At 42.2% G+C, this 25,837-nt stretch overlaps 1 protein-coding gene across 4 annotated transcripts; it reads right to left on the reverse strand.

Annotated features, from left to right (window-relative positions):
* Nucleotides 1-25,532, reverse strand: LOC611187 (ATPase PAAT). 4 transcript variants are annotated; one of them, XR_005380715.1, is made up of 8 exons: nt 25,286-25,532; nt 24,386-24,589; nt 23,425-23,494; nt 18,910-19,116; nt 13,852-14,303; nt 4,601-4,833; nt 1,301-1,421; nt 1-326 (listed from the first exon to the last, which is right to left on the reverse strand). XR_005380715.1 is itself a non-coding variant. In XM_038579005.1 (6 exons), the coding sequence occupies exons 1-6, from the start codon at nt 25,447-25,449 to the stop codon at nt 8,150-8,152; spliced, it is 1,332 nt and encodes a 443-aa protein (XP_038434933.1). In that variant the 5' UTR covers nt 25,450-25,524; the 3' UTR covers nt 7,240-8,149. The 4 variants fall into 4 exon arrangements, 2 of the variants coding, with proteins under 2 accessions (XP_038434933.1, XP_038434934.1); XM_038579005.1 differs by lacking the exons at nt 1-326; nt 1,301-1,421; nt 4,601-4,833 and adding an exon at nt 7,240-8,384 and having other exon boundaries at nt 25,286-25,524; XM_038579006.1 differs by lacking the exons at nt 1-326; nt 1,301-1,421; nt 4,601-4,833 and adding an exon at nt 11,171-11,366 and having other exon boundaries at nt 25,286-25,531.
* Nucleotides 25,533-25,837: the final 305 nt, after the last annotated feature.

Raw genomic sequence — 25,837 nt, forward strand, 5'->3', positions numbered from 1 at the left:
TTGTTTTCAGTATTGCACATTTATTCAGAAGTACATAAATATAATGTTAAATAGCACATAATATGATGTAAACACTACTTGACCCTGACTTCAATAATAAATTCTACTGGAAAAGAAATACTGCACATGAAGATATTTGTGTCCACCCAAGTCAGAGTCCCTCGTTTATATCATAGTAGCACGGTGGCGGGGGATTGTAGTTGATACACGCTTTACACTGGTCATAGCACTTGAGGCTGGGATAGGACTCAGTGGAGACTGTGGCCTGGGTCTTTGTGATTTGATTATTACTGCTGGTGGTCTGGGGAACAGACGCCTTGGAAGCCCTTAAGAAAACACACAGAGCATGGAATTAGAATTTTTCTTCTCCATCCATTTGTCATAATTATCAGGGGTATCTGGGAGGTTTGGGGCTGGAGCCAATCAAAGACATGACAGGAGCCCGAAACTAGAGCTCTCGGCCCCTGTCCCAAGCTCCTATCCAATCCCTTCCTGTCCCACTGCTAGAAATGGAAAATCAGGTTACAGCCAATAAGAGAGAGCAAGCGCAGGTGTGGATCACCCAGCCGATCCCTGCAGGCCCATCAAGTACAGAGCGGGATGGGGAAGGGGCCACACTTGGCCACCCCCACCCCCCATGTTCTGGGATTTACCTTCCAGCTCACAGGCTTCACTTCCCTAGGACGGGAACAGCACGGCTTCACGACCCATCTCTCTCCCAGGCTCCAGGGTTCCTCTCCCCCAAAGTTAATGATCTTTTGTCTGGGCTGCACTCCCCTGTCAGGTGTCCCCGGGACCTTCACCCAGCTCAGCTTCCCCACAGTCCTCCAGGCCCACCTCACTGTCCCCAGGGCCATGCACGTGAATGAGAGAACCCCCTGACCGCTCCCCCAACTCCGCTAAGAGGAGGTCAATCCAGCCTGTCCTCTGAGTGAATCCCAGGCACAGACTCACCCACAGCCTCCTGCACAGTCTGCAGGGCCTGGGACAGAGGGAGGGCCCAGCCAGTGTGAGGAGTAAGCCGCTGAGGGTCCACTCGGGGAGGGTAGTGGGGCAAAGCATCACAGCAGCAGCCCCCCGTCTCTGCTGAGAACATTCTACTTATGAGCTCACAGCCCTAAGCCAGAAGGGGGAAAACTCAAGATTCCACACTCACCTGTCTTTGTGTTTTCAGACCTACCTGCTGCTCCTGACTTCCCCCCTGGGTGTGGGCACAGGGCAAGGGATGACCCTGCTCAGGCAGGGAGCCCCGGGTATCCTATTTGAGGGGGTGCTTTTCACTCTTACCCACATCACTCACTTTAATGTGCGGAATAGTTTGTAGTAAAGACAGAGGACAACAGCCATCAGCACAATCGTGACAATCAATAAGCTGCCACCAATGGCAATCAGGATCTTGAGGTCAAGCATGTCATAGGCACCTGTGCAGAGAAGTGCAGGGAGGCAGTGAATGTGGCTTCCCTCCCCATCCCAGGCCCCAGCTTCCTTCAGCGGGGGACCCATGAGCCCCAAACCCCAGGTGTCATACGTGTAAACCATGCATGAATGTTCCCAGGGAGCCCAGGCTGGCCCACAGGGGGATAGGGTTTATATGTGGATGAAAAGCAACTGAAATGTAAACTCCGGCGGGAAGGAAATCAGGAGAGAAATTGGGAAGAATGTTTTTCCTTTTCACAGGCAGCAATGAGCAGCTACAACTACCACACAGGCCTACCCTTGTGCAGGTGGTTTTAGTCCCAAACCTCTGGGCCTCATGAAATACATGCACTGATAGAGTCAACAGTGACCCCTTGCTGTTCGTCAAGTTTAAAATGGTTCCTGGGAATGACAAAGGAAATGTCTTTTTTCAAAGTGTCCTGCTGTACAATGCTGAGAATATGCAAACGCACCTTGGAAGTGGTGAGTTTTAAGGGAACAAAGTTTCTAATTCTCCCACGGACAACTGTCCTGCCATATTATGGTTTCAGGACATCTTAGGAGCCCCTGTCCCTCATTCTGTCTCTCCAGGAGATAACAGGCCTTTTGGACACTTTTCCTCCGAAATTCTCCCACGAAAATTGGCCTGAAAACAGCAAAGTGTTTAATCTGACGCTCTGAAATTAGGGAACAGTGAGCCAGGAAAGCAGCATTAACAATGTAACTGCGAGGCATACTTACTAGAGGTAAACCGTCCAGATCTGGATGAAGGCCAAGTATTAAAAACAATTTAAAAAAATTTAGGGAACAGGGTATTTTATGGAAGCCGTAATTTGAGAAAGAAGGATAGAATCACCCTTGTCAGAAGGAATTAAGATCCAAGGTTGAAGAACTTGCTTTTGAAGCACAGCCACTGCCCAGCCCCATGTTCTATGCCACAGCGATGTGACATCAGCTCTCAGGACAGCAGCTCTTCCGCAGAGTTCTGAATTCTGTCCCATGTACCAGTGTACTTTAGCCCTCAGGAAAGAGAGACTATTTTGAACCATTTAATTCTAAGTCTTTTCCTTTTCAGGTCTTATTTCCCTTACATTGATTCTCAGGATTTGACTGCTCCTCAAAAGCTGATATAAGATTTTAATGAAAAAAAAAAAAAAAAGGGAAATATGGGGAGACTAAAAATCCCCTTACACTTAAAAGCTCAGTTTAGAAGGCTGATTAGGCTTTATGCTTTAGCTATGCAACAAAATAATGCAATGCCATTTACTAGAATTCAAGTACATGCTCATTGGAAGATTTTCATACCTAATCAGGAGATATAAGGGTTACAAAAATGAGGGCAGCCCTGGTGGCTCAGCGGTTTAGCACCGCCTTCAGCCCAGGGCCTGATCCTGGAGACCCGGGATCAAGTCCCATGTCGGGCTCCCTGCACGGACCCTGCTTCTCCCTCTGCCTGTGTCTCTGCCTCTCTCTCTCTCTCTCTCTCTCTCTCTCTAATGAATAAATAAAATCTTAAAAAGAAAACCACACAGATTCAAGAAGCAGAGAAAACTCCAAACAGGATAAACCCAAGAAAATCCATGACAAGACACATTATAATGAGATTTTTCAAAACTAAAGACAAACAAACGAAAGCAGCCAGAGAGACATAACACCCTACCTACAGGGGGACACCAGTTCCAAACAATAGACTTCTCATCTGTGACCGCAGCAGCCAGACAGAAGTAGCACATGATACCTCTCAAGCGCTGAATGAAAAGAACCCTAAATTCTATATCCAGCAAAATTATCCCTCAGGAAGGGACGGGGAAAGAGACATTTTCGGATGAAGGAATAGAATTCATTCTAAATGTATCTACCCCTTAAAGAATGGTTAACAGGAAAAGTGAAAATAGTTGACCAAATGATAGGGATGAGGAGGACGAATTTAGGGAGCATAGTCAAGAAAGGCCTTTCTGAGGGCTCCAGCAGAGGCATGGAGAAAAGGGAGATCGGAGATCAGAGGTACATTCGAGGCAAAGCAAATATTAATGACAGAACTCTGAGCTGCAATGGGTTTGGGGTGCTCAAGGAACAAGAAAGGGGTCGTTGGGGCTAGAGTGAGATGCGTGAAGGGGAGTGGCAGCAAGACACCAGTCGGAAAAATAAGCAAGGATCCAATTTCATAGAGGTTTAAAACCCTAGTAAAAAGCCTACATTTTCCCCCTGCCACGTGTAGAGCAGCTTTGTGGTATGTCAGCAGGGGTTTGGGGGAAGGAACTCATGTAAGCTGGCTGCAAAGTGTGCTTTTAGACATAAACCAATGGTTTTCAAAATGAGTGGGCACTCGAGTCAGCAGGTGGACTTCAGGAAACACAAGGCCTCAGAGTTTCTGATTCAGTATGTCTGAAGTGGGGTCCAAGAACCTGCATTTTGAGTAACTTTCAAGGTGATGCTGATCGTTCCTGAATTAGACTCGAGAACCCCTGCTCAACAGAACTGATTGTGAGTCTCCTGCAGCTAAGGTAGGATATAGAAGAGGGACTTCAAAATCTCCAGAATAGTAATGGTATTAAGAAACACCCATTTAAGAGAACACAGTAGGAAAAGGGAGAGAAAAATTTAACATTTGCCATCTAACATCTACTATGTCATGTTCATAATATTATAAACCTTATGCTACAGCATGAGGTAGGCTGTGACATCCCCCATTTTACAGAAAGCTGAGGTCAAGAAAAAGAATCACTCATCCAAATTTATACAGCAGGTGATTGAAGAATTCAGATTTGTCCACCCTTGTGTATTGTCCTCTAAGCAATCCTGAAAATATGTCTTCCAAGGTGCATTCGGAGAGACAATGTCACAATGGTAGAAAAGCATGTAGAAGAGGCTAAATTTGCTTTACCTTGAGAGGGGGCCATGGAAGACGAGTTGCTTCACCTTTCAACAGCCTTGGATTTCAAATTATCAGAGATCAATTCTAAATAGGGAGGTCCCACCCCACAATCCACATGGCCTACGGAAGAGAGGTGGATTCCAGGCCCACCGTCCCCCCATGACTTGTCAGAACCATTGGCAAAGCCATTCAGCTTCCTGGGCCTGTTTCAAGATAGTGGGTGCTGTGTGGTTTGACAAGGGTGGTTGTGGCGGTGGTGGCTTTTGGGTCTTTGAGAGGTTTCCACATAAATGGACATATCACACTTACTTTGTAAACTGAGACACGAATGCAAGCAGTGAGCCCCTCTGCTGGTGGTTCATCTCCAGCCACACGTGTTCTGTTTGCAGGCATGATCCCAATGGAAATGCGCCTGGTGGCGCAGCGGTTTGGCGCCACCTGCAGCCTGGGGTGTGATCCTGGAGACCTGGGATCAAGTCCCACATCGGGCTGCCTGCATGGAGCCTGCTTCTCCCTCTCCCTGTGTCTCTGCCTCTCTGTGTCTATGAATAAATTAAAAAAAAAAATCTTAAAAAAGAAAAAGTGAAAACACTAAAAATTTTTGATGGAAACTCTACCAAGGTGTCTCTGCTAGGGAAAGTCTGCAGTAAAAAGAACTATGTTCCATTTGAGTCATTTCATGGTTCAGAAATTCTGACTCTCAAGAAGTCAGAGTTGCCTTCCTCTTCTACTATTATTCTGGAACTGCTGGTTCTCATTTAAACATAAACGTCCAGGAGCATCTCCTACAGATACAAGGTTATACAGATACCTGTCTTGGGTGTTTGAAATTGTGGGTCTATTTCTTCAGAGACATCCATTCATTAAAGCAGTGGTTCTCTAACTTGTGTGTATGAGAATCACCTGGAGAGCCGTAAAAGCAGATTCCTGCCCACCCCCCGAGACTCTGCTTCACTGGTTCTGGGATGGAGCCCATGAATTTGCCTTCTGACCAGCTCCCAGATGAGGGATCATGGGGCTGATCGGATGGCTACGTGTTGGAGTGTGCTGTGTTATGAACCAACGCAGACTCTCCCGGCTTGGCCTGTTTTATAATAACCCTGAGATCCTTTGAAATGCCCGTTCAGGGACCGTTTCTCCCTCTGGTCTGATTCAGAAGATGTGCGTTGGGGCTCGAGAAACCTTCATGTTTGACAAGTTCCCCAAGTGATTCTGACAAAGATCGAAGAGCAAACGATGAGAAATGCTGACCTAACTTGTCAGGCAATCACATGTTAAGGGGGTTCTGCATTCACAGCACCCAGATTCTGCTGCAGCGCAAAGCAGAACGCCAAGAAATTCTGCAAGTGGGTTCGTGAGCAAAGTTCCACTCTGCTTGGCTTTCTGAGGCCCAGAGATGACCACGTCACTCTTCTTAAACCACTGATTCCTTGGTGTTGACAAATCTCCAGAGTGGAGCATTCAGGGTTTTCCAAAGCCAAAGCCAGGCCACCTTTTCAGGCCTTCCCTCTTCATTCCCTCCCCAGGCCTCAGCTGCATCCTATGCATTAGCCAACCTAGACTGTTTTCCGTGCCCCGAAAAGAGCCTTCTGTGTTGCCTGTTTCACTCATCCAGCTGCTTGCTTCCTTCCCGGGGGAGGGACCCAGTGTGGCTGCATCTGTGCTGAGCTGGAATGCTAGTGTAGGGTAGGGAGAGGTGGGAACCAGAGGAGGAGAACATTCCTGTTCTGCTGGAACCAGGAATGTGAGGGGCTGTGGGAAGAAAGGACAGGCTGGCACAGCAGGTGATGTGGAGGTGGCTGATGAGGCTGGAAAGCTGGGCTGGGGCTGAGTGAGGAAGAGCCTCCAATGCCAGTCTCCGCGGCCACACCTTAAGAAGAGTCCTAGGGCAGCAGGGCATAAACTCTCTCTGCCCTGCACCCCAAACACTGACAATCGATCCACTGATGGAAGTGGAATGGAAACCTCAGCAAACCTCCATGGGAAAGGAGACAAAAGGATGCTCAAAGTGGTAAAAATGGGGAAATTAGAACACACATTACTCTGCAGACTTGGCTTATTATATGTGGAGAAAACTCACAAGAAAAAAAAAGACTTAATAATAAAGAGTTTGTAAGTATTATAGTCTGCTGCTTCTGCAGAGCAAATTCAGGCAGTATTTTCAGAAATAATAATAAAGCAATACATACATTTATGTACAACAGTTTTTAAGAAAATCAATACCTCTGAATTTTTAATACATATAAAATGTAAGGTCTTCATTAACACAGAAAAATTAAATGGAAAATCAGGAATTAAAGCACATATGAATTATTTCTAGTACTATAGTCATGAATATTGTATTATTCTAATCATTTTATAAAACATACCTTGTGTGTTCTAGTTGTAACTATTTTGAGGCAATTTCTGAACCAAAGAACAGACCACAACTATCAGAAACTGTACAGCTATTAACAGAAGGGTTGAGCTTTAAGTGCAACACATTTTCCGACTGTGGGCAGAAATGCTATTTACTGGCTACATAGGTCGTGAATAAAATTAGGAAAAGCTTGAAAAAAGTAATATACAGACCTCCTGTCACTGAGGTCAGAATGATTCATAAATGAACACTGTATTAGTTCTCACTTTAAAAAACTATATTCACCAAAACATGCAATGAGTGTAAAACATCATTTTCATTTTGAATAAATATTAGATGAAAATATTTTTGGGGTGCCTGGGTGGCTCAGTTGGTTAAGCGTCTGCCTTCGGATCACGTCATGATCCCGGGGTCGTGGGATTAAGGCCCCCCAGTCCGGCTCCCTGCTCAGTGGGGAGTCTGTGTCTCCCTTGTCCTCTGCCCCTTCCCTACATGTGCGCTTGCGCATGCTCTCTCTCTCTCTTGCTCTCTCTTAAATAAATAATAATAAAATCTTCAAAAACATTTTTGTATTTATATAAGACACATAGTTTCCAGAGTAGATGCATTTATTTTTTAGATGCAAATATACCAGCCCTCAAGACACATAAAATAGTCATAATTTCTGAAAATTACATCCGCCACCAAGGCACAATCTTCTTGATTCATATGCCTTCATCTTTGCATGCAGAGGCTCAGCACTTCACATGTTAAACGTACCAGGGAAGGGCTATGGAAAGAAGAACCACTATCAACTCAAAAAAGTTGTGTTTACTGAAATAAAACAAGATGACTTCTCCTGTTTTACATCAAACGCAAAATCTAAAGTAATAATCTTAACAAAAAAAGCGCCAGTTTGATGTTTCTCCCCTACCCACAGTATAGCTTCAATGTGACAGAACATAAAAATAATGGCCCCGATGTAAACTAAAGGTGCAGAAACACATTTAATTTTTTATCTGAAATAAACAATATGAAATGTAATTTGGTGACTGGGAATTAAAGGTTGCAAGCAAGGCCTAAATAGTCTAAGGTTTCTAAGAACAATCAATTAGATAAAAATATATCAAACACTGTACTTTTCTCACGCACCTAAAACATAGGGCCTTTGTATAAATTAAAACAGCACTTAAACACATATATAAAACAGATTCATGAATTAAAATACAAATTGTAAAAAAAAGTTAAAACACTTAAACAAAAATAAAAGTAAATACAAATAAAAAATAAAAGTAAACATTATTGCAAACAAAAATAGTAGGTGACCCTATCCCATTAATCCTAGTGCACAGTACTGGATTTACAGTAACAAGTAGAGTTCAAATGAACACGGAGGTCACTTGATGGAAGGGAGAGGATGATCCTCAAATGACATGAAATACTTGCTTTGAACCTTGGGGGTTTAGGCTTTGCAATAAATACGTAATAAATATCTGTAGCACACAGATAAGGTTGAGCACTTATCTTTCTCCATTTGAAAGTCTTTCTCCAGAGTCACAGGGTCTGAGGGCGGTCCCCGGGGGTGGGGAGTAGGGACTCTGCAGCAGGTCCATTAACAGAGCAATCTTGGCGTCCATGTGCTCTTGGAGTTTACACAGTCGCTGGTCGACGTAGTCCACGAGTCTCTTTTCCATCAGTTCCAAGTTTTTAGTGAGAATCTTTTCTAAGTAGGAACACACAGGTTGCTCTTCCGTTCTAAAAATACATTTTCAAAGGCCAGTACGACAGTTATCTCTGATCTCATAACACAAACAACCCAACTATGCTAACACCAGCAGCCAGCGTACAGTGCGGAAATCAGTCTGGGCAACTGTGCCGTCCCCGCATGACCTATTTCCAGCTGCCAAAATACATCTGCAACAGGCAACCACGACCTGAACGCACAAAGCATTCTGTACCTTTCTTTCAACATCTCAGCATACAACTGAAATGAGACTGTAACGATGAAGACAGAATGTCTACCCTCAAAGAACAAGTCTTTACTAAAGGTCTTTGGATTTTGAGCCCCAATTCAGAACTGATCTCGCCCAGTTGTTAAAGGTCTCCATGTAGGTCTTCCAAGAACCTCCCCCAACAACTCTACAATTACTAGTTTTGTCTTTTGTCACTTGTACCACCTCATTTAATAACTGGATGATTCTTTTCTAACCTAATATGAAAACGTTTAAAACTGAATATAACTGGAATGGGCAAGTAGAAATAAAAATAGTAGAATGGGGGCACCTGGGTGGTTCAGTCAGGTAAGTGTCTGACTTTGGCTCAGTCATGATCTCAGGGTTCCTGCTCAGGGGGGTCTGTTTCTCCTTCTGCCCATCCCCCAGCTCGTGCTCCCTCTCTCATTCATTCATACATATTTACACACATAAATAAATAAAGTCTGGGAAAAAAAAATAGTAAAAAGCACTCCACAGCTTCTCAAGTTCACAACAAATGAATCTAGAGCAGTGACTGAGTATGGTCCACACAACCCTGGGGTCGCCATGACTTTTTCAGCTTCCATGAAGTGGCAAATGTGCTCACGCTACTACTAAGATGTTATCTGAACTCATCCTCAGGATTCTCAAGAACATACAGGGACATTTTCCAGAGGCTACCCAAGGTGTAATGTCACTGCTCAGGTGATTAACACAAGTTGTGGTTGTGTATTCTTATGTTTCTTAGACTTTCCAAAAGTAGTAAACTTAGGGTATAAATCTTCTCTTCAGAGATTAACCCCATTTGTTCTCTCCACTTCTGTGTCTTCCTAGCTACTGATGCTACACGCTTGGGGGGGGGGGGGCAATACAGCTGAGAATGCAACCAGAAGTTATTATTGAGTCTATACATTTCACAGGATACCATTCTCGCTAAGCTTCTTAGAAAAGAAATTTTTCATAAAAACTGTTATGTTCCTATATAACGGGAACAGGTATTTGTTGTTATTTTTCAACAAATGAATCCTTTTGTATAGTCTGCATAAATAAAGGTTCTTTAGAGGCTTCAATTATTTTTCAGTGTAAAGACCAAGAAGTTTGACAGCCTCATTCCAGTGTATATATATAAGGGTTTTTAAAACTGTTTTCCAAGTAACTACAGAGTCACAGGAAGTTGTAAAGATGCTAGAGTTCCCAGTACCCTCACCCAATGGTCCCACCTCACCTAACTCTGGTAGAACACAAAACCAGAAAACTGATGTTGGCAGTGTGTGTATGCTACCCTCTCCCATGTACACACAGTCACGTGAACATCACCGCAGCTGAGATGCACAACTCCTCCTTTCCTACAAGGATCTCCCTCCTGCCACCCTGTCACAGCCACTCCCCTAACACCTGGCAACCACCAATGGTCTCCATCTCTACCACTTTAGCTGGGAATGTTGTGCAAATGCAATCATATAGTACGTGACCACCTAAGATTCTCTTTGGTCATTCAGCACAATGTTCTTGGGAGCCATCCAAGTTATTATTGTGTGGGTCAATGGTTCGTTCCTTTTTGTTGATTAGCATCCCGTGGTATGGACATGCCAGTTTGTTTTAACTCTTCATGTATTTTAAGACATTTTGGTTGTTTCCAGTTTGGGACTATTACATAGAAACAAGGCTTTGCATGAAGAACTGGGCAGTTCCTTGTGTGGACAGAAGTTTTCATTTTTCTGGGACAAAGGCTCAGGAGTTGGATTGCCAGATCACACATTAACTGTTATGTTTAGTTTTCAAGAAACTGCCAAGGTATTGTTACAGTGGCTATAGCATTCTAAACCCCACTAGCAATGTAGAAGAGATCCAGTTTCTCCATATCCTCAGCAGCATCTGGTATTGCTACCATTTTGTGTTTTTACTTTAGCCTTCAAATAACCATGTAGTAGTATCTTACGGTTTTGATATTCATTTCCCTGGGAGCCATGAGGTCAGTGATGATCATCTCTTCATTTGCTTATTTGATCTGTGTGCCTTTTTTGGTAAAACGTCTCAGCTGCCCATCCTCTAATTGAATTTTCTTCTAATGTGAATTTTGGGAGCTACAGAAATGTAGGTCATTTGTTAAATTTGTGACTTGAATACTTTCTCCCAGTTTGTATCTGTATTTTAATCCTCTTAACAGGGTCTTTCACAGGCAGAAGTTTTATATTTTGAAGGATCTAGTATTGATGTTAGCATTACTGTGATTCTGGAATCATCTAAGGGTCTTTTTCTGGAATCATCTAAGGGTCTTTTCCTAGTCTTAGGTCCCCAAATGTTCTCCTATATATTACTGGGGAAGTTTTATAGCTTTGTGTTTTTGTTTTTAAAGATTCTAAGTAATCTCTACTTTAGGCCTGCATATCAGTGGGAGAACTGACAACTTCACTGTTAGAAATTGAATATGTGGGATCCCTGGGTGGCGCAGCGGTTTAGCGCCTGCCTTTGGCCCAGGGCACAATCCTGGAGACCCGGGATCGAATCCCACGTCGGGCTCCAGGTGCATGGAGCCTGCTTCTTCCTCTGCCTATGTCTCTGCCTCTCTCTCTGTGTGACTATCATAAATAAATAAAGATTAAAAAAAAAAAAAGAAATTGAATATGTAATTAAAAAGTTCCCAAGAAAGAAACATTCAAGCCAGTTGGTTTCATTGGAGAATTTTACCACAAGTTTTAAAAAGAGCAACTTTATATCAATCTCTTCTAAAACACAGAACTCATTTCACGAAGCTAGTATTACCCTGATATAAAACCAAAGACAGTGTAAGAAAAAGGAAATATAGATCATTATCGCTCATGAATTAGATATGAGAATACTTGACAAATATAAGCAAATTAAATGTAGCAATGCTTAAAAAAGAAGAATTATACTCTATGACCAAGCAGGATTTATTCTAGGTATGTAAGGCTGGTTCAGTTTTTGAAAATTAATGTAATTTACCATATCAACAAACTATAGAAGAAAATTCATGATCACATAAACTGATGTAGAAAAAATATCTGACAAAGTCCAACACTGATTTATGATGAGAAAGAATCTCAGAAAACTGGGAATTAAGGGACAGTACCTTACAGTCCCTAAGCAGTCTGACTTCTATCTTTTACAGTCACTATATGTTTATTATATCCAGGGTTTTCTATTTGTAAAGGGGAGGATTTGGTAAAAGAAATTTTCAGCTTTAATGTTCAATGGCCCTGCTCCCAGGCTTCCAGGAAGGCTTGACTTTAACATTTTACCAAGGTCAAAATGACTGGGTGAAATCTCAAAGCTCAGGCCCAATTCTGCCCCAAGTACACATTGTCTATCTGCTTTGTTAAAAAAACAAGTAGGGATCCCTGGGTGGCGCAGCGGTTTGGCGCCTGCCTTTGGCCCAGGGCGTGATCCTGGAGACCCAGGATCGAATCCCACATCAGGCTCCCATTGCATGGAGCCTGCTTCTCCCTCTGCCTATGTCTCTGCCTCTCTCTCTGTGACTATCATAAATAAATAAAAATTAAAAAAATAAATAAATAAAAATAAAAATAAAAATAAAAAAACAAGTAATCAAAAAGGAACATTCCAAACATGAAGATAAGAAAAATTTTAAAAACTTTAGTCCTAAGATTAATGTAATACACCCTTACATATACTAAAAACATATGATAAAATCTGTACCTTTCTGGAATGTCCTTTGTCATGATTTGTGCCTCTTTATGTAAAAAAAAAAGTCACCCGGCAACACATGTTCCTTGCTTGGAGAAAAAAATACGAATCACCCTTCCTAAGTATCACCCTTCTCATCGTTCCAATCCTCTTCTTTGTGAGGACTGTGTATCCAGGGCAGCTATCCTACTTTGGGCTTGAATAAAACTCTCTTCCATCCTTTCTGTTTAAAATTTAAAAAAGGTTTATTCACTTTACATGACAGACCTGAGAGGGATGGGGACATTCAATCTCAGCTGGACCCAGAAGCAGTTTTTAATCTCAGTAATTTTTTTGTTTTGCTGTATCACATACCAGCTAGTTCACTGATGTAAGCTGTCAACAACTGAAGACTAAAGTTACTTTTCCTTATTGAGTATCCTTACTAAAATATTATATTACTAAGTAATAAATATCCTTATTGAATAAAAACCATTTTTCCCAATAACTTATTAAAATCCTCAAATTTCAATGTTATATCAGAGATTTTTTTCCTTTAAAGATTTTATTTATTTATTTATTTATTTATTTATTTATTTATTTATTTTAAGATTTTATTTATTTATTCATAAGAGACACAGATAGAGAAGCAGAGACATAGGGGGAGAAGCAGGCTTTCTGCAGGGAGCCTGACGTGGGACTCAATCCCAGGACCCCAGGATCATAACCCGAGCCAAAGGCAGATGCTCAACCACTGAGCCACCCAGGCTTCCCTATCAGACACTTTAAGAAAATTTCAAGCAGGGGGGCCTGGATAGCTCAGTTGGTTAAGCAACTGACCCTTGATTTCAGCCCAGGTCATGATCTCAGGATCCTGAGATGAAGCCCCATGTGGACGCCATGCTTAGTGTGGAGTTGGCTTGAGATTTAAACTCACCCGCACCCCCTAAGCCTATGTTTTCTTGCTCTCTAAAATAAATTAATCTCCAAAAAAAAGAAAATTTCAACCATTTAATGTCATTTTACATGTGAAAAAAATCTAAGTCACAAGGTTTAAATAATAAGGGAAATTAGTTAAGCCAGGACTATGACTGGAGTCCTGAATTTCAGTCTAGCGCAATATTTTGACATATCACATCTACATAAAGGATGGGAAACATACTAAATATACTCAGCCACCCTTTAATCAAACTAAGACTGCCCCCAAATCGGAATTATGAGATCGGCAGATAAGGGCTTATGCATTATGTCTTGATGACTCCAAAATTAGCCTGGGACAGACAAGATCAGATCTTGTCATGGTTCCCATGGCTCCTCCCCATTCACACCACTTTGTACTCCCTTATGTGATGCTTGTACTCCTTCCATAAAATGCCTAAGAAGTGACCAACACCTTCAATTTTAGGCATTTCTTCAAAAGTGATTCATTCTACCCTGTAGAATATTTATCCCCTATAACTGTGTTAATGCTAAAACGTGGAAGCTTCAAAGATTACCTGTGGAAACAGCTTCAGGCAGTAAATTTTTAGTGAAACAAATCTATTTTCTTACAACTGATTCTTCTATGAAATTTAAACCATGTTTGTCTCAAAATAAATACTTACCCAACACCAACAACGCCTTCACTGGCCTTAGTGATGCTTCCCTGCCACTTGGTGTTATGTCCCACACGGAGATGGTTAACTTGACTACACTTCTGGAGAAAAGGCGGCAACTCAGAGTTAAGTAGAGTTGAGTGATCACTTGCTTTCTTCGGTAGGAAAGAAGAAACTGCATTTCTGAGGTCATTCTCAAGAAGAGAATGGTTTTGTGGCACCACGTTATAATCTTTGAGGTCTGTCATGTTTCCTCCACCAAGTGGCTGCAGACTTTTATCAATATAAGCTTTTAAGTCTTCAGCCAGGGATCCGGATGTCAATCCAGTTCTAAAAGGGAAAGGCGTGGAGGGTGACTTGTCTAAAGTTCCTGAAGCAGATGAGGACTGCAGGTCCATCATGCGTTTGTAACCAGGATTTCCCAAAACCGACTGAAGCTGCTCTCCAATGGGAACACAATTCTAAGGTAAATAAATCCACATTACTATTGATAGTAATGACAGCTAACTCTGGGGGTAATTGCTATAAGTCAGGCAAGATGCATTCTTTCATCCAGTCCTCAAAGCATCCATAGGAAGGAAGCTATTAGATTACTACGCCAATCCTAAATTGAGGAGATCAAGGCTAAGGTAAAACAAGGGCTAAAGGTAACCGGGCGAAGGTAACACAACTAGTAAGTGGCAGAACTGGGACATGAACCCAGGCCACCTAACTCCAGAGTCAAGGCTTTTAATGATTTCACTATGGTTTTTCCTAAAGGAAATATTAAATGTTAGCATGCTTAGTAAAACTGCATTAGCATTAATGTCTCCACTACAAAGGCCTCCTTAATTTATGCTAATTAAATCTAGTACTATCAACTGAGTAACAGTAATTGATGATTTTCTTAGAATTAAATATCATCCATCAAGATTCATATATAAGCTAATCTAAGGAAATTTTTTTAAAGACTTTATTTATTTACTCATGATAGACAGAGACACAGAGAGAGGCAGAGACACAGGCAGAGGGAGAAGCAGGCTCCCTGCAGGGAGCCCAACGTGGGACTTGATCCCAGGACCCCAGGATCAGGCCCTGGGCCAAAGGCAGGTGCTAAACCACTGAGCCACCCAGGGATCCCGAAGGAAATGTTTTATAACTAGCTTATCATGGAAGATACACCAGATAGCTTATATACTAGAAGTCTGACGCTTCATCAGTACATTTGTGACATCTGCATAACAACAATGAGCCAACTTTTGGCTATGTCTGCTTTAATGACTTGTAGGATAACAGATTATGTTTTATGGCCTCAACTGAATTGGCAATACTCTATTATTTCATGAGAAGATTCTGGCTCACTTCTGTGATGGGGCTACATGGTCTCCCATACAGGGGCACATTCTTGCAATGCTCCTTGCTATGCTTTTCAATTTTTCCACAAGAAAAAAGCAAAACTACTTCTAGTCCACTAAACTGTTAGGTTATAGACCTATATCCTAAATTGGAAACACAAAACTCTATTAAAGATTTTAATTGGAAGATGCCATTGCATCCTTACTGTTGATCAACACCTACTGAAAGAGACTGAGAAAAGTATTATAAAGGTTAGCTAAAGAAACTCAATATATACATTGTCTACACACTCTAAAAAATGATTCCTGGATCAAACCAACCCAAAACTCATTCAGTCAACAAACATTTACCAGAAATCTGCTCTGTGTTTCCGGTATAGGAAATGAGTGAGTGAACAAAACAAATGAAAATCACAATATGTGAAACCAATACAGGAACAGGAAACAATGGAAGGAAGGAAGGAAGGAAGGAAGGAAGGAAGGAAGGAAGGAAGGCAGGCAGGCAGGCAATATATCATGTGGATGGAGATGGGAAAAATACTTTAAGGAAAAATAAAGGAGAAAAGGGGAATAATGAAAGCCAGGGAAGTTGGTGGGGTAGGAGTTGAAAGGTCTCCATGAAATTTCTTTTACTGAATCGTACTTTGGAGGAATACTCTTTATAAAGAAATGTTATCTTCTATTGAATGCAAGTTCTGGATAAACCTTGGACTGCAAACAACTATATAATTTATATGTATATATAAAATACACATATAATTATATACAAAATTTTAAAATTAAATAGTCTCCTTTGGTAGAAAGGAGCCTTATTCATGATGACAGAGCTAAATTATTTTTGGTAGTACTACAATAGTCCAGAAAAACCTTAATGACAGAAAATTAAAAATTATTTTTTTAAATTTAATTTTATCTTTAGAGAGAAAGAGTGCATGAATGAGGGGTGAGGGAGGGAGGGGGGAAGGGGGGAGGGGGGGGAGAGAGAGAGAGAGAGAGAGAGAGAGAGAGAGAGAAAGAATCCCAAGCAGGTTGCATGCTCAGCATGGAGCCCCACATAGGGGCTCGATCTTACAACCTGGAGATCATGATTTGAACTGAAATCAAAAGTTGGATGTTTAACGGACTGAACCACTCAAGTGCCCCAGAAAATTGAAAATTCTGCATAAACAGCAAGAAATCAATGTCAAAATTGTGTATGAGAATTAATTTGGCAAAAATTATAATTTAAAAAATCTAAATGCAGATAAGCTATTTGCTATATGAAATTTTCTTTTCTAATATAACAAATTTTGATTAGAAATTCACTATTATAAAAATTAGTCATATTTTTCTCAGATGAGAGCTCTGAAAGTAATTTCCTTTTCCTCTTTGTATTAAATATCAAGGAATTCATAGGTAAGTCTATTCTTAATTTTCTTGTGCTCTCTGTCATATGTTGCTTTGCAAGGTCCACCAAACCCTTTTAAAAGTAGGCAGAGCAATATATATAAAATAATTTATATGTATGTATTGCTTAAAATTTGTCACGTTATATAAAAAACACAGAGTAGCTTAAAAGACCATAAAAGCATAAAAGCTTAAAAGAATATAGAAGCAGGGCAGCCCCGGTGGCGCAGCGGTTTAGCGCTACCTGCAGCCCGGGGTGTGATCCTGGGGACCTGGGATCGAGTCCCATGTCAGGATTCCTGCATGGAGCCTGCTTCTCCCTCTGCCTGTGTCTCTGCCTCTCTCTCGCTCTTTCTGAATGAATAAATAAGTCTTTAAAAAAAATATAGAAGCATAATTCATGCAGAATTATGTCCATACACCTATACATGAATATGTAAAGAACTACATGTATGTGTATATACATAATTTTATGTATGTGCACACTTACCCCCAGACTTGTGAAAAATTATTTCTGAATATTTCTTCAGATATCTGAAAGGACTGTCTAACTTTTATTATAAGAAGTTTACATAAGTATCACCTTGAAAAAACAAGGAAAAAAGATATTTGTATTTTAAAGGTCAAAAAAGTAAACAATGTAAATCCTGCATAACTGGGTATGTTTTTTTTTTTTTTTTTGAGAAAAATGGGGTGCATCCTTCCATTCAGGCAGCATTAAATGAATGCTATAGGCTAGGCACTTTGATACAGAATTTCTATTGAATTTTTCTAAATTGTAAAGTAAAACCGAATCAGAGCCCGCAAATTTCAACTTCAAACAGAGTAAGAAAAATCTTCAACAAAACTTTTAAGAACAAAAGCAACCCAAAAGCAACATTTCTTTCAAATTTTCCCATTAATCCTATGATCCTAGCAGTATTATCGTTTAGATTTTAAACACAAGGAAACTTACCTCAAAAAGATGAAGCGATGCCAAATAACACAACTACTAACGTCAGCACCACAACCTGCAGTCAGGTCTTCTGAGATCAGATCCCCCCTGGTGCTACTTGGTCACACTGTTGTCTTGGGCTGTTCTGGTCCTTTTCCCACTTCCTATATCCTTACCAAACATAGTGACTCCCCCATGAACCTTTCTTCCTTGCTCCCGCTCTCTCTTCACTACCTTCCCTGCCCTCTCTACTGGGGATACATCTCTCAAACCTCCCTTCTGCTTCTCCACTCCCCACCCTGACCAGTGCTTCCAAAAGCTTGCAGCATCATTTCAAGCACTATTTGGTTCATATCTACCATGCAATATTCCCAAAATCAAACTCCCTTTTTCCCAAGCAGTCTCCTCCCTTGGTTTCCATTTATATTGTTGGTATCACCATCTTCAAAACCTCAATGTCACCTTTAACTCTATTCCTCTCTGGCAATACCAGTATCAAGTTAGTTTCTAGTGTTGATGGCACCATCACTATAGCACTCCCACAGAACTTCCATAAACAGTTAACAAAAACACACTTACCTTCAGAGACACACACAAAACCATATGTAATATGACAACACAGGTCAGAACACATGATGCAACAACTCTGAGTGTGGCACCAAAGAGGTAATGTGTCATGATCCAGTATCAGATTATTTATTACATATTCAATTTTAGACCACCCTTAACTCTTATCTGGATGAGGGAAGAGACATGTAGCTGCTCCCTCTGGAGTCTCCCACCCTAGTGATTCACTGCTCCTAATTATTCCTCTTATGCAATAATGCTGGGTTAGAATATCTCAAAATGTAGGCACAACCATATATGAACTCTTAAAATAACATTCAAAGCCCTCTGTGTTCCAGCCCCAAGCTAAACTCCTCCTATTACTTCTTTACCCCAGGGAAGTGAACTTCTGGGCATTTCGTAGGTATATACTGTTCTTTCTAGCACTAAAGGGTTACGCAATGCTATTTTCTCTCTCTCAAATTGCATCCCTCCAAATTTACTTGCCCAGTCCGTCCTTCTTCCTTAAAGGCCTAGATAAAAGGAAACTACAAAGATACTTAAAGATAGGCTATAAACTAATTGACCTTTGAATTTTCTAAAGTTCTCAAAACATTGCCTTATTTACCAAAAAGGTGCTCAATAAATATTTGCTGAATGAATGAGTAAATACATGGAAAATTGCGAAGATCTGTAATAAGATATTTTGCAGAAGAGAAATTCTACAAAATGCTAGTTTACAAAAACAAATAAAGATAAAAAACAAATCAATGTAAAAGTTCAAAGGTCAATTAGTTTGACCTACTTATAAAAAGCTGTCATTTTGAAATTTTTAACAGTACCTGGACAGAATCCATCTCTACCTACCTGCTGCTGAAATCGAACCATATTCATCAATTGCTGAGCGCCAGGTGACAACTTTGACCCCATGGCCTCCATGAGAGTTTGGACCCTCTGCAGGTCTATCCTTGATCCTAGAGCAGGAGAGCTTGTTGAAGAATTTGCTGAAACCCGCCTCAATTGTACCACAACTTTACTGATGAATACACACTGATTTTCACCAAAGGAGAGCAACTATTATAACACAAAAGAGTTCCAGAAAATGATATTAAACAATAATCACTATTTAAGGTCACTTTTCTATATCAACTAGCAATAATAATGTATTTAGGAACACAAACAAACTTTAAATACATTTTCAATTTTAAGTTTTCCTGAAAATTATAATGATCAGCACTTCTAATTTACTATGAGGCTCATAAGAACTTTTTATATAAAAGAATATCATTTCGAAGTGAAAAATATGCAGATATACAGGGAGGGGCTCCAATAAAGTTTCATTCACTTAAATTAATGAATAAAAATAAGCTATACCAATCTGAGAACCTAACACAGCACAGTTAGCTATAATATTATTTAATACAAAAGAAGGCTTTACAAAAGCACGTCCAAGTATTTACTAAAATACTAAAAATAAGCCAACTTTTAGAATTTAGAATTGTAAGAGAAATTCAGAATGGTCTAACATAACCAGCTGGTTCACACATACAAAAGATGAGGTCAGGGGTGATTTTCTAATTTGTCAAAGGATTATCCAAATTGGGAAACGTCAAACTTGGAACCTAGCTCTTGGGCTTCTATAGCAGTGGCTTGCCCAATACTGTATACTGCCTTATTTCATCCAGGTTTCTGAACCAAAAGACATATCTTGTGTGACATGGACAACAAGGTAACAAAGTAGAAAGGAATAGGATTTAGAATCAGACAGGGTCCATGATGACTCTACTTAAAGCCTGTGTGTCCCTGGGAAAGGCCAAAAACCCGAGTCAAGAACAAAATAAGGAGAGTAGTAACAATTATTTTTACATGGTTGTTATGAAGATTAGGTGTTAAAATTCCCAGTACCTACTAATGAGTAAGTGCTCAAAAAAAAAAAAAAAAAAAAAAAGATGGCTAACTATTAGCTTTCATATACTACTGACCCAGAATAAGCTTTAGTGGGCCTAGGATTTCTCTAATGAGACTCCCCTTAGCACTCCCATAGAACTTCCATAAACAGTGAACAAAAACTCACCTTCAGAGACACACACAAAACTATATGTAATATGACAACACAGGTCAGAACACATGATGCAAGAACTCTTTGAGTGTGGCACCAAAGAGGTGATGGTCCTCAACAATTAAGGAACTCCGCATTCAATTTATATACCTACCTTCTAATCTCCCTACTACCTATTTTCTGCTTTTTCATCCCCATTGCCCCACCACTGAATATGGGACATAGTTTACTCATTGAGTCAGCTTATCTACTTCATCACACTAGAATGTCAGCAACATGAGGGCAGTCATTTTATTACTGCTAGTTCCTACATGCCTAATCATATATCTAGCCTCAGTAGGCATTCAAATACTATGAAACACTTCATTAAAGTAAATCTGGAAACTATTAATATATATTGCATAAAACATGTCTTGGAATAAACAGTTCTGTAAATTTGCTACCAGCAGGCCATGAAATTACTTATCATTTCTTATTCTAAACAATATAACCTGTATAAAGTAATGTTGAGATAAAAAGATAGCAAAGATTTATTTCCTTTTAAAAAAATTTAAAAATAGCTTTATTGAAATATAATTCACATGCCAAAAAAGTGATTTAAAGTATATAATTCAGGGATCCCTGGGTGGCGCAGCGGTTTGGCGCCTGCCTTTGGCCCGGGGCGCGATCCTGGAGACCCGGGATCGAATCCCACGTCGGGCTCCCTGCATGGAGCCTGCTTCTCCCTCTGCCTGTGTCTCTGCCTCTCTCTCTCTCTGTGTGACTATCATGAATAAATAAATAAAATCTTTAAAAAAAAAAAAATAAAAAAAAAAATAAAGTATATAATTCAGTGGATTTTAATATATTCACAGAGTTGTGTGGCCATTGCAATTTTGTTGTATTTTTTTCTTTTCAGATTTTTTACTTAAATTCTAGTTAACATACAGTGCAATACTGGTTTCAGGAATAGAATTCAGTGATTCATCCCTTACACAAAATACTCAGTGCTCATGATAACAACTGCCCTACTTAATGCCCATCCCCCACCCACCTCCTCCAGCAATCCTGTTTGTTCTTCACCATTAAGAGTCTCTCTTGGTTTCTTTCCCTCTCTCTTCTCCCCACCCTCCACATATGTTCACCTGTTTTCTTTCTTAAATTCCACATATAAGTGAAATCGTACGGAATTTGTCTTTCTCTGCCAAGACTTATTTCATTTAATGTAATATACTCTAGCTCCATCCACGTTGTTACAAATGGCAAGATTTCATTTGTTTTGATGGTTGATTAATCTTCCATTGTATATATATTTATACCACATCTTCTTTAACCGTTCACCAGCTGATGATCATTGGGCTCTTTCCAGTTTGGCTATTGTTGAAAATGCTGCTATAATCATCAGGGTGCATGTACCCCTTCAAATCTGTATTTTTGTATCCTTTGGGTAAATATCTCGTAGTGCAATTGCTGGGTTACAGGGTATCTGTATTTTTAACTTTTTGAGGAACCTCCATACTGTTTTCCAGAGTGGCTGCACCAGTTTGCATTCCCACCCACAGTGCAAGGAGTTCCCCTTTCTCTGCATCCTCATCAACACCCCTTGTTTCTTGTGTTAATTTTAGCCATTCTGACACGTTTGGGGATATCTCATCATGTTTTTGATTTGCATTTCCCTGATGATGAGTGATGTTGAGCATCTTTTCATAGGTCATCTTTTCATTGTTGCCATATGGATGTCTTCTTTGGAAAATGTCTATTCATGTCTTCTGCCCATTTCTTAATTGAATTATTCTTTGGGGTGTTGACTTTGTTAAGTTGTTTAAGGATTTTAGATATTCTTTATCAGATGTTATTTGAAAGTATCTTCTCCCATTCCATAGGCTGCCTTCTAGTCTTGTTTCCTTCACTGTGCAGAAACTTTTTATCTTGATGAAGTACCAATAGTTCAATAGTACCAATAGCCGCTGCCTCTGTTCTCTAGCACTTTGATGGTTTCCTGTCTCACATTTAGGTCTTTCATCCATTTTGAATTTACTTTTGTATATGGTGTAAGACAATGGTCCAGATTCATTCTTCTACATGTTGCTGTCCAATTTTCCCAGCAAGATCAGACTTTTTTCCACTGGACGTTTTTCCTGCTTTGCTGAAAATGAGTTGACCACATAATCATGAGTCAATTTCTGGGTTTTCTATTCTGTTCCACTGATCTATGTGTCTGTTTTTGTACCAGTACCATACTGTCTTGATGACTACAGGATTGTGTTGCCTCCAGCTTTGCTTTTTTTTTTCAGGATTGTTTTTACAACTTAGGGTCTTCTGTGGTTCCATACAAATTTTAGGACTATTTGTTCTAGCTCTGTGAAAAATGCTCCTGGTATTTTGACAGGGATTGCACTAAATATATAGACTCCTCGGGTACTATAGACATTTTAACAATGTTTGTTCTAGTCCATGAGCATGGATTGTTTTTCAATTTCTGTGTGTGCTTTTCAATTTCCTTAAGTTTTCTATAGTTTTCAGAATATAGATCTCTTTTACCTCTTTGGTTAGGCTTATTCCTAGCTATCTTATGGTTTTGGTGCTAGCCATTGTAATTTTATATACCAAAAAGTAACCCTATACCCACTGGCAGTCACTCCACATCCCACCAACCCTCTTAGCCCTAGACAATAACTAATCTGCTTCCAGTCTCTATGGATTTGCCTATTCTGGACTTTACATATGCATACACACACAGAATCATACAATATGTGATCCCAACTTCTTTTGCACAGTGTATTTCAAGGTTCATTTGTGTTTCTATACGCTTTTTATGCTGAACCATTTTCTATTGTGTGGGCATACCATATTTTGTTGACATATTCAGTGACGGACAGTTGTTTTCTTTGTAACCTTTTGGCTATTAGGAATGATGGATGAACATTCATGTATATAACAATAATTTTTTTGGGGTGGGGAGGAGTCCTGTAATTTATCCATGAAGTAGTTCAAAAGAAACAGATTTGCCCAAGGTCCACCCAACTAGGCAACAAAACAGGAGGAATATCCTGGGCCTATGCCTTCCAGCTCAGTAACTTTTCTCTTGGTGCTAGTTATGATATTTTTAAGATATAAGTCCAAATCTCTTTAACTCTTGGATGCTCTTCTCTATAACTTCCCTAAATCCCTTCTTTCTAGATATAATAAAGCCAAAACGACTAATAGTTTTCATGACACCATATTTTTATATAAAAATAATGAGGAACAAAGTTGGACTAATCATATTACAGAACCAAAACAACTACAGATCATACAAAAATATTTGCAACCGTCAAATTAGTTAAAATCTAGTGATGACTTACCTTTATTTTACAAGCATGACTACAGGACTCCAATTTTAAATATTTCATATAGAAAATAGTTTCGTGCTCCCTAAAAATAAAATAGAATTTAACTTTTACTATTATTATTAATAGTTACATTTAAAAATTGTTTCATATGAATAAACAAAGAAACAGCAAAATCAGCTAAAAATGCAGAAAACTGATGGTTGCCAGAGGGATGGGCAAAAGGGATGAAGAGGAGTAGGAGACACAGGCTTCCAGTTATGGAAGAAATCGCTGGAATAAAAGGTACAGTATAGAGAATACAGTCAATGATAATGTAATAGCATCGTATGGTAACAGATGTAGTTATACTTGTGGTGAACATAGGCTAACCTATAAAGATGTTGAATCACTATGTTGTGTACCTGAAACTGATGTAATGTTGTATGTCAACTACACTCAAATAATACAAATTTTAAAATTGTTTCTAAGCCATTACTTAAATCCTGAGATTCAATTACAGTCGAGTCTTTGTATAAGAACCTAGAGAACATCAAACCATAACAGGCTGAATTGTGGGTTAGGGTGTGGCAGGTGTGGCAGTCTTGAGGCTGTGCACCATCTGTATTGGACTTTCCTCCAGAAAAATGTGTTCAACGTTCCAGACTAACTGCCAAATTACCTTTGGGAAACAGACCATTGTGTTCATGGAGAAAGCCAAGAAGCAGGAATAAGGACTATGCATGATAGTCTGTACAGTACGTACAGTGGGACTAACTAGTAGGACCCTCCACCCAGGCACCTCCCTCCATCGGCTCCAGGTCTGCACATTTCTACCCAGGAGAAAGCTGACCCAGACTGTCTCAAAGACCCGTAGGAGCGAGAAACTTCTCCCCGCTGGCGTCTGGCATCAAGCTCAGGGAGTCGGTGAGTAGCAGCAAAGCTGAGGGAGGTCACAGGGCTTGGGGACAACACCTGCGGGTGGCCTGTCACCCACCTGCCGCCCAGGTCACCGCACACACTCTTGCCCCTGCTGGTGCCACAGTACTCCTCTCCCACGTACACTTCCATGTTTCTCGCTGAACTCAAGACGCCAACAGAAGCGATTTCTTCACCTGCTTTAGGGTCACATCTCAGGTAAAGGAAGCAGGGCTTTTCGTCAGGGCTGCTCGGGCTTGTCCTCAAAACCACCAGCTCTCGGCTGCAAAGAAGAGCGCCCGACGCGTTACTGGGGCCAGTCGTGGGCACTGCTCGGAGCTCTCGGGAGGGGGAGGCCGCGCGCGGGTCGTCCTCACTCACCTCCTCCACTGAGCCCTGGGGCCCCGCCCCGCCCCGCCCCCGCCCCCGCCGCCAGCACCCGCGGACTCCAGGGCGCGACCCCCGCGGGCCCCCGCATTTCCACGCAGCCAGCTCCCCGGGCGCCTCCCGTGTGCCCCGTGAGGGACCCCGCCCTCCCCCACCCCCGCCCCCCGCACGGCCCCCACCGGCCCTCCCCCTCCCCCGTCTCCTGGTCCCCCTCCCCCCACCTGCCCTCCCTGCTCCCCCTCTCCCCCCTGCCTGCCCAACCCCCGTCTCCCCCTCCCCCTCCGCCCCCACCTGCCCTCCCCCTTGCCCCCTCCCCGTCCCCCCCACCTGTCCTCAGCGCTCCCCCCTCCCCCTCCACCCCCACCTACCCTCCCCCTTGCCCCCTCCCCCTCCGCCCCCACCTGCCCTCCCCGCTCCCCCTTCCCCCTCCGCCCCCTCCCCCTCCGCCCCCTTCCCCCTCCGCCCCCACCTGCCCTCCCCGCTCCCCCTTCCCCCTCCGCCCCCTCCCCCTCCGCCCCCACCTGCCCTCCCCGCTCCCCCAGGGGCACGACCACCCGCAGCCGCCGCCCCAGGCCCCGCCGGCCCCACGCACCCCGCGGCAGGCGGCGCCAGCAGCTCGTCCCAGTCCAGCTCCCGGGCGCCGAGGTCAGCGCGGGTGAGGCGGAGGCTCTGGGCCAGGGCTCCGCAGGCGGCGTCCCAGGAGGAGGCCAGCACCGGGCGGCGGCTCAGCCCCGCGTCCTCGGCCCCGCTCTCCATCCCGCCGCCGCCAGCCCCGGCCAACCCCGGAACCTCTCTTCCAGGGCGTCAGTTTCCGCCAGGGCCGAGGCGAGGCAAGGCGAGGCGAGGCGAGGCGAGGCGGAGGAGCACGGCCACTTCCGGCGCCGCGGGCTTCACACCCGAGGCCGGGGCTCCTGGTCCCGGGGGGAGGAAGGACGCGTACCGGAGACGCGCATGCGCCGCGGCGGCCCCTGAGCCCGGAGGGAGCTGTGCGCAGGCGCGGCGCGGGCGCGGGCGGTTTTAGCACGTGGGCGGGCGGAGCGAGCGGGCGGCGTGGGCGGCGGTTGCGGGGCGGCCCGGGGCGGGGGTGGGGGGGGCGCAGGTGCGCTCGGCGCGGGTCAGCGGCCGCGTTAGTGACCCCGCGGCG

The sequence above is a fragment of the Canis lupus genome, chromosome 28 (genome assembly GCF_011100685.1).
Source record: "Canis lupus familiaris isolate Mischka breed German Shepherd chromosome 28, alternate assembly UU_Cfam_GSD_1.0, whole genome shotgun sequence".
NCBI lineage: Eukaryota > Metazoa > Chordata > Mammalia > Carnivora > Canidae > Canis > Canis lupus.

Coding starts and splice junctions, on each gene's coding strand:
- LOC611187 (XM_038579005.1), bottom strand. CDS start 25,449: ATGGAGAGCGGGGCCGAGGACGCGGGGCTGAGCCGCCGCCCGGTGCTG. Junction 24,590..25,285: donor CTGGCGCCGCCTGCCGCGGG/GTGCGTGGGGCC, acceptor TCTTCTTTGCAG/CCGAGAGCTGGTGGTTTTGA. Junction 19,117..23,424: donor GTCATGCTTGTAAAATAAAG/GTAAGTCATCAC, acceptor GTGTTATAATAG/TTGCTCTCCTTTGGTGAAAA.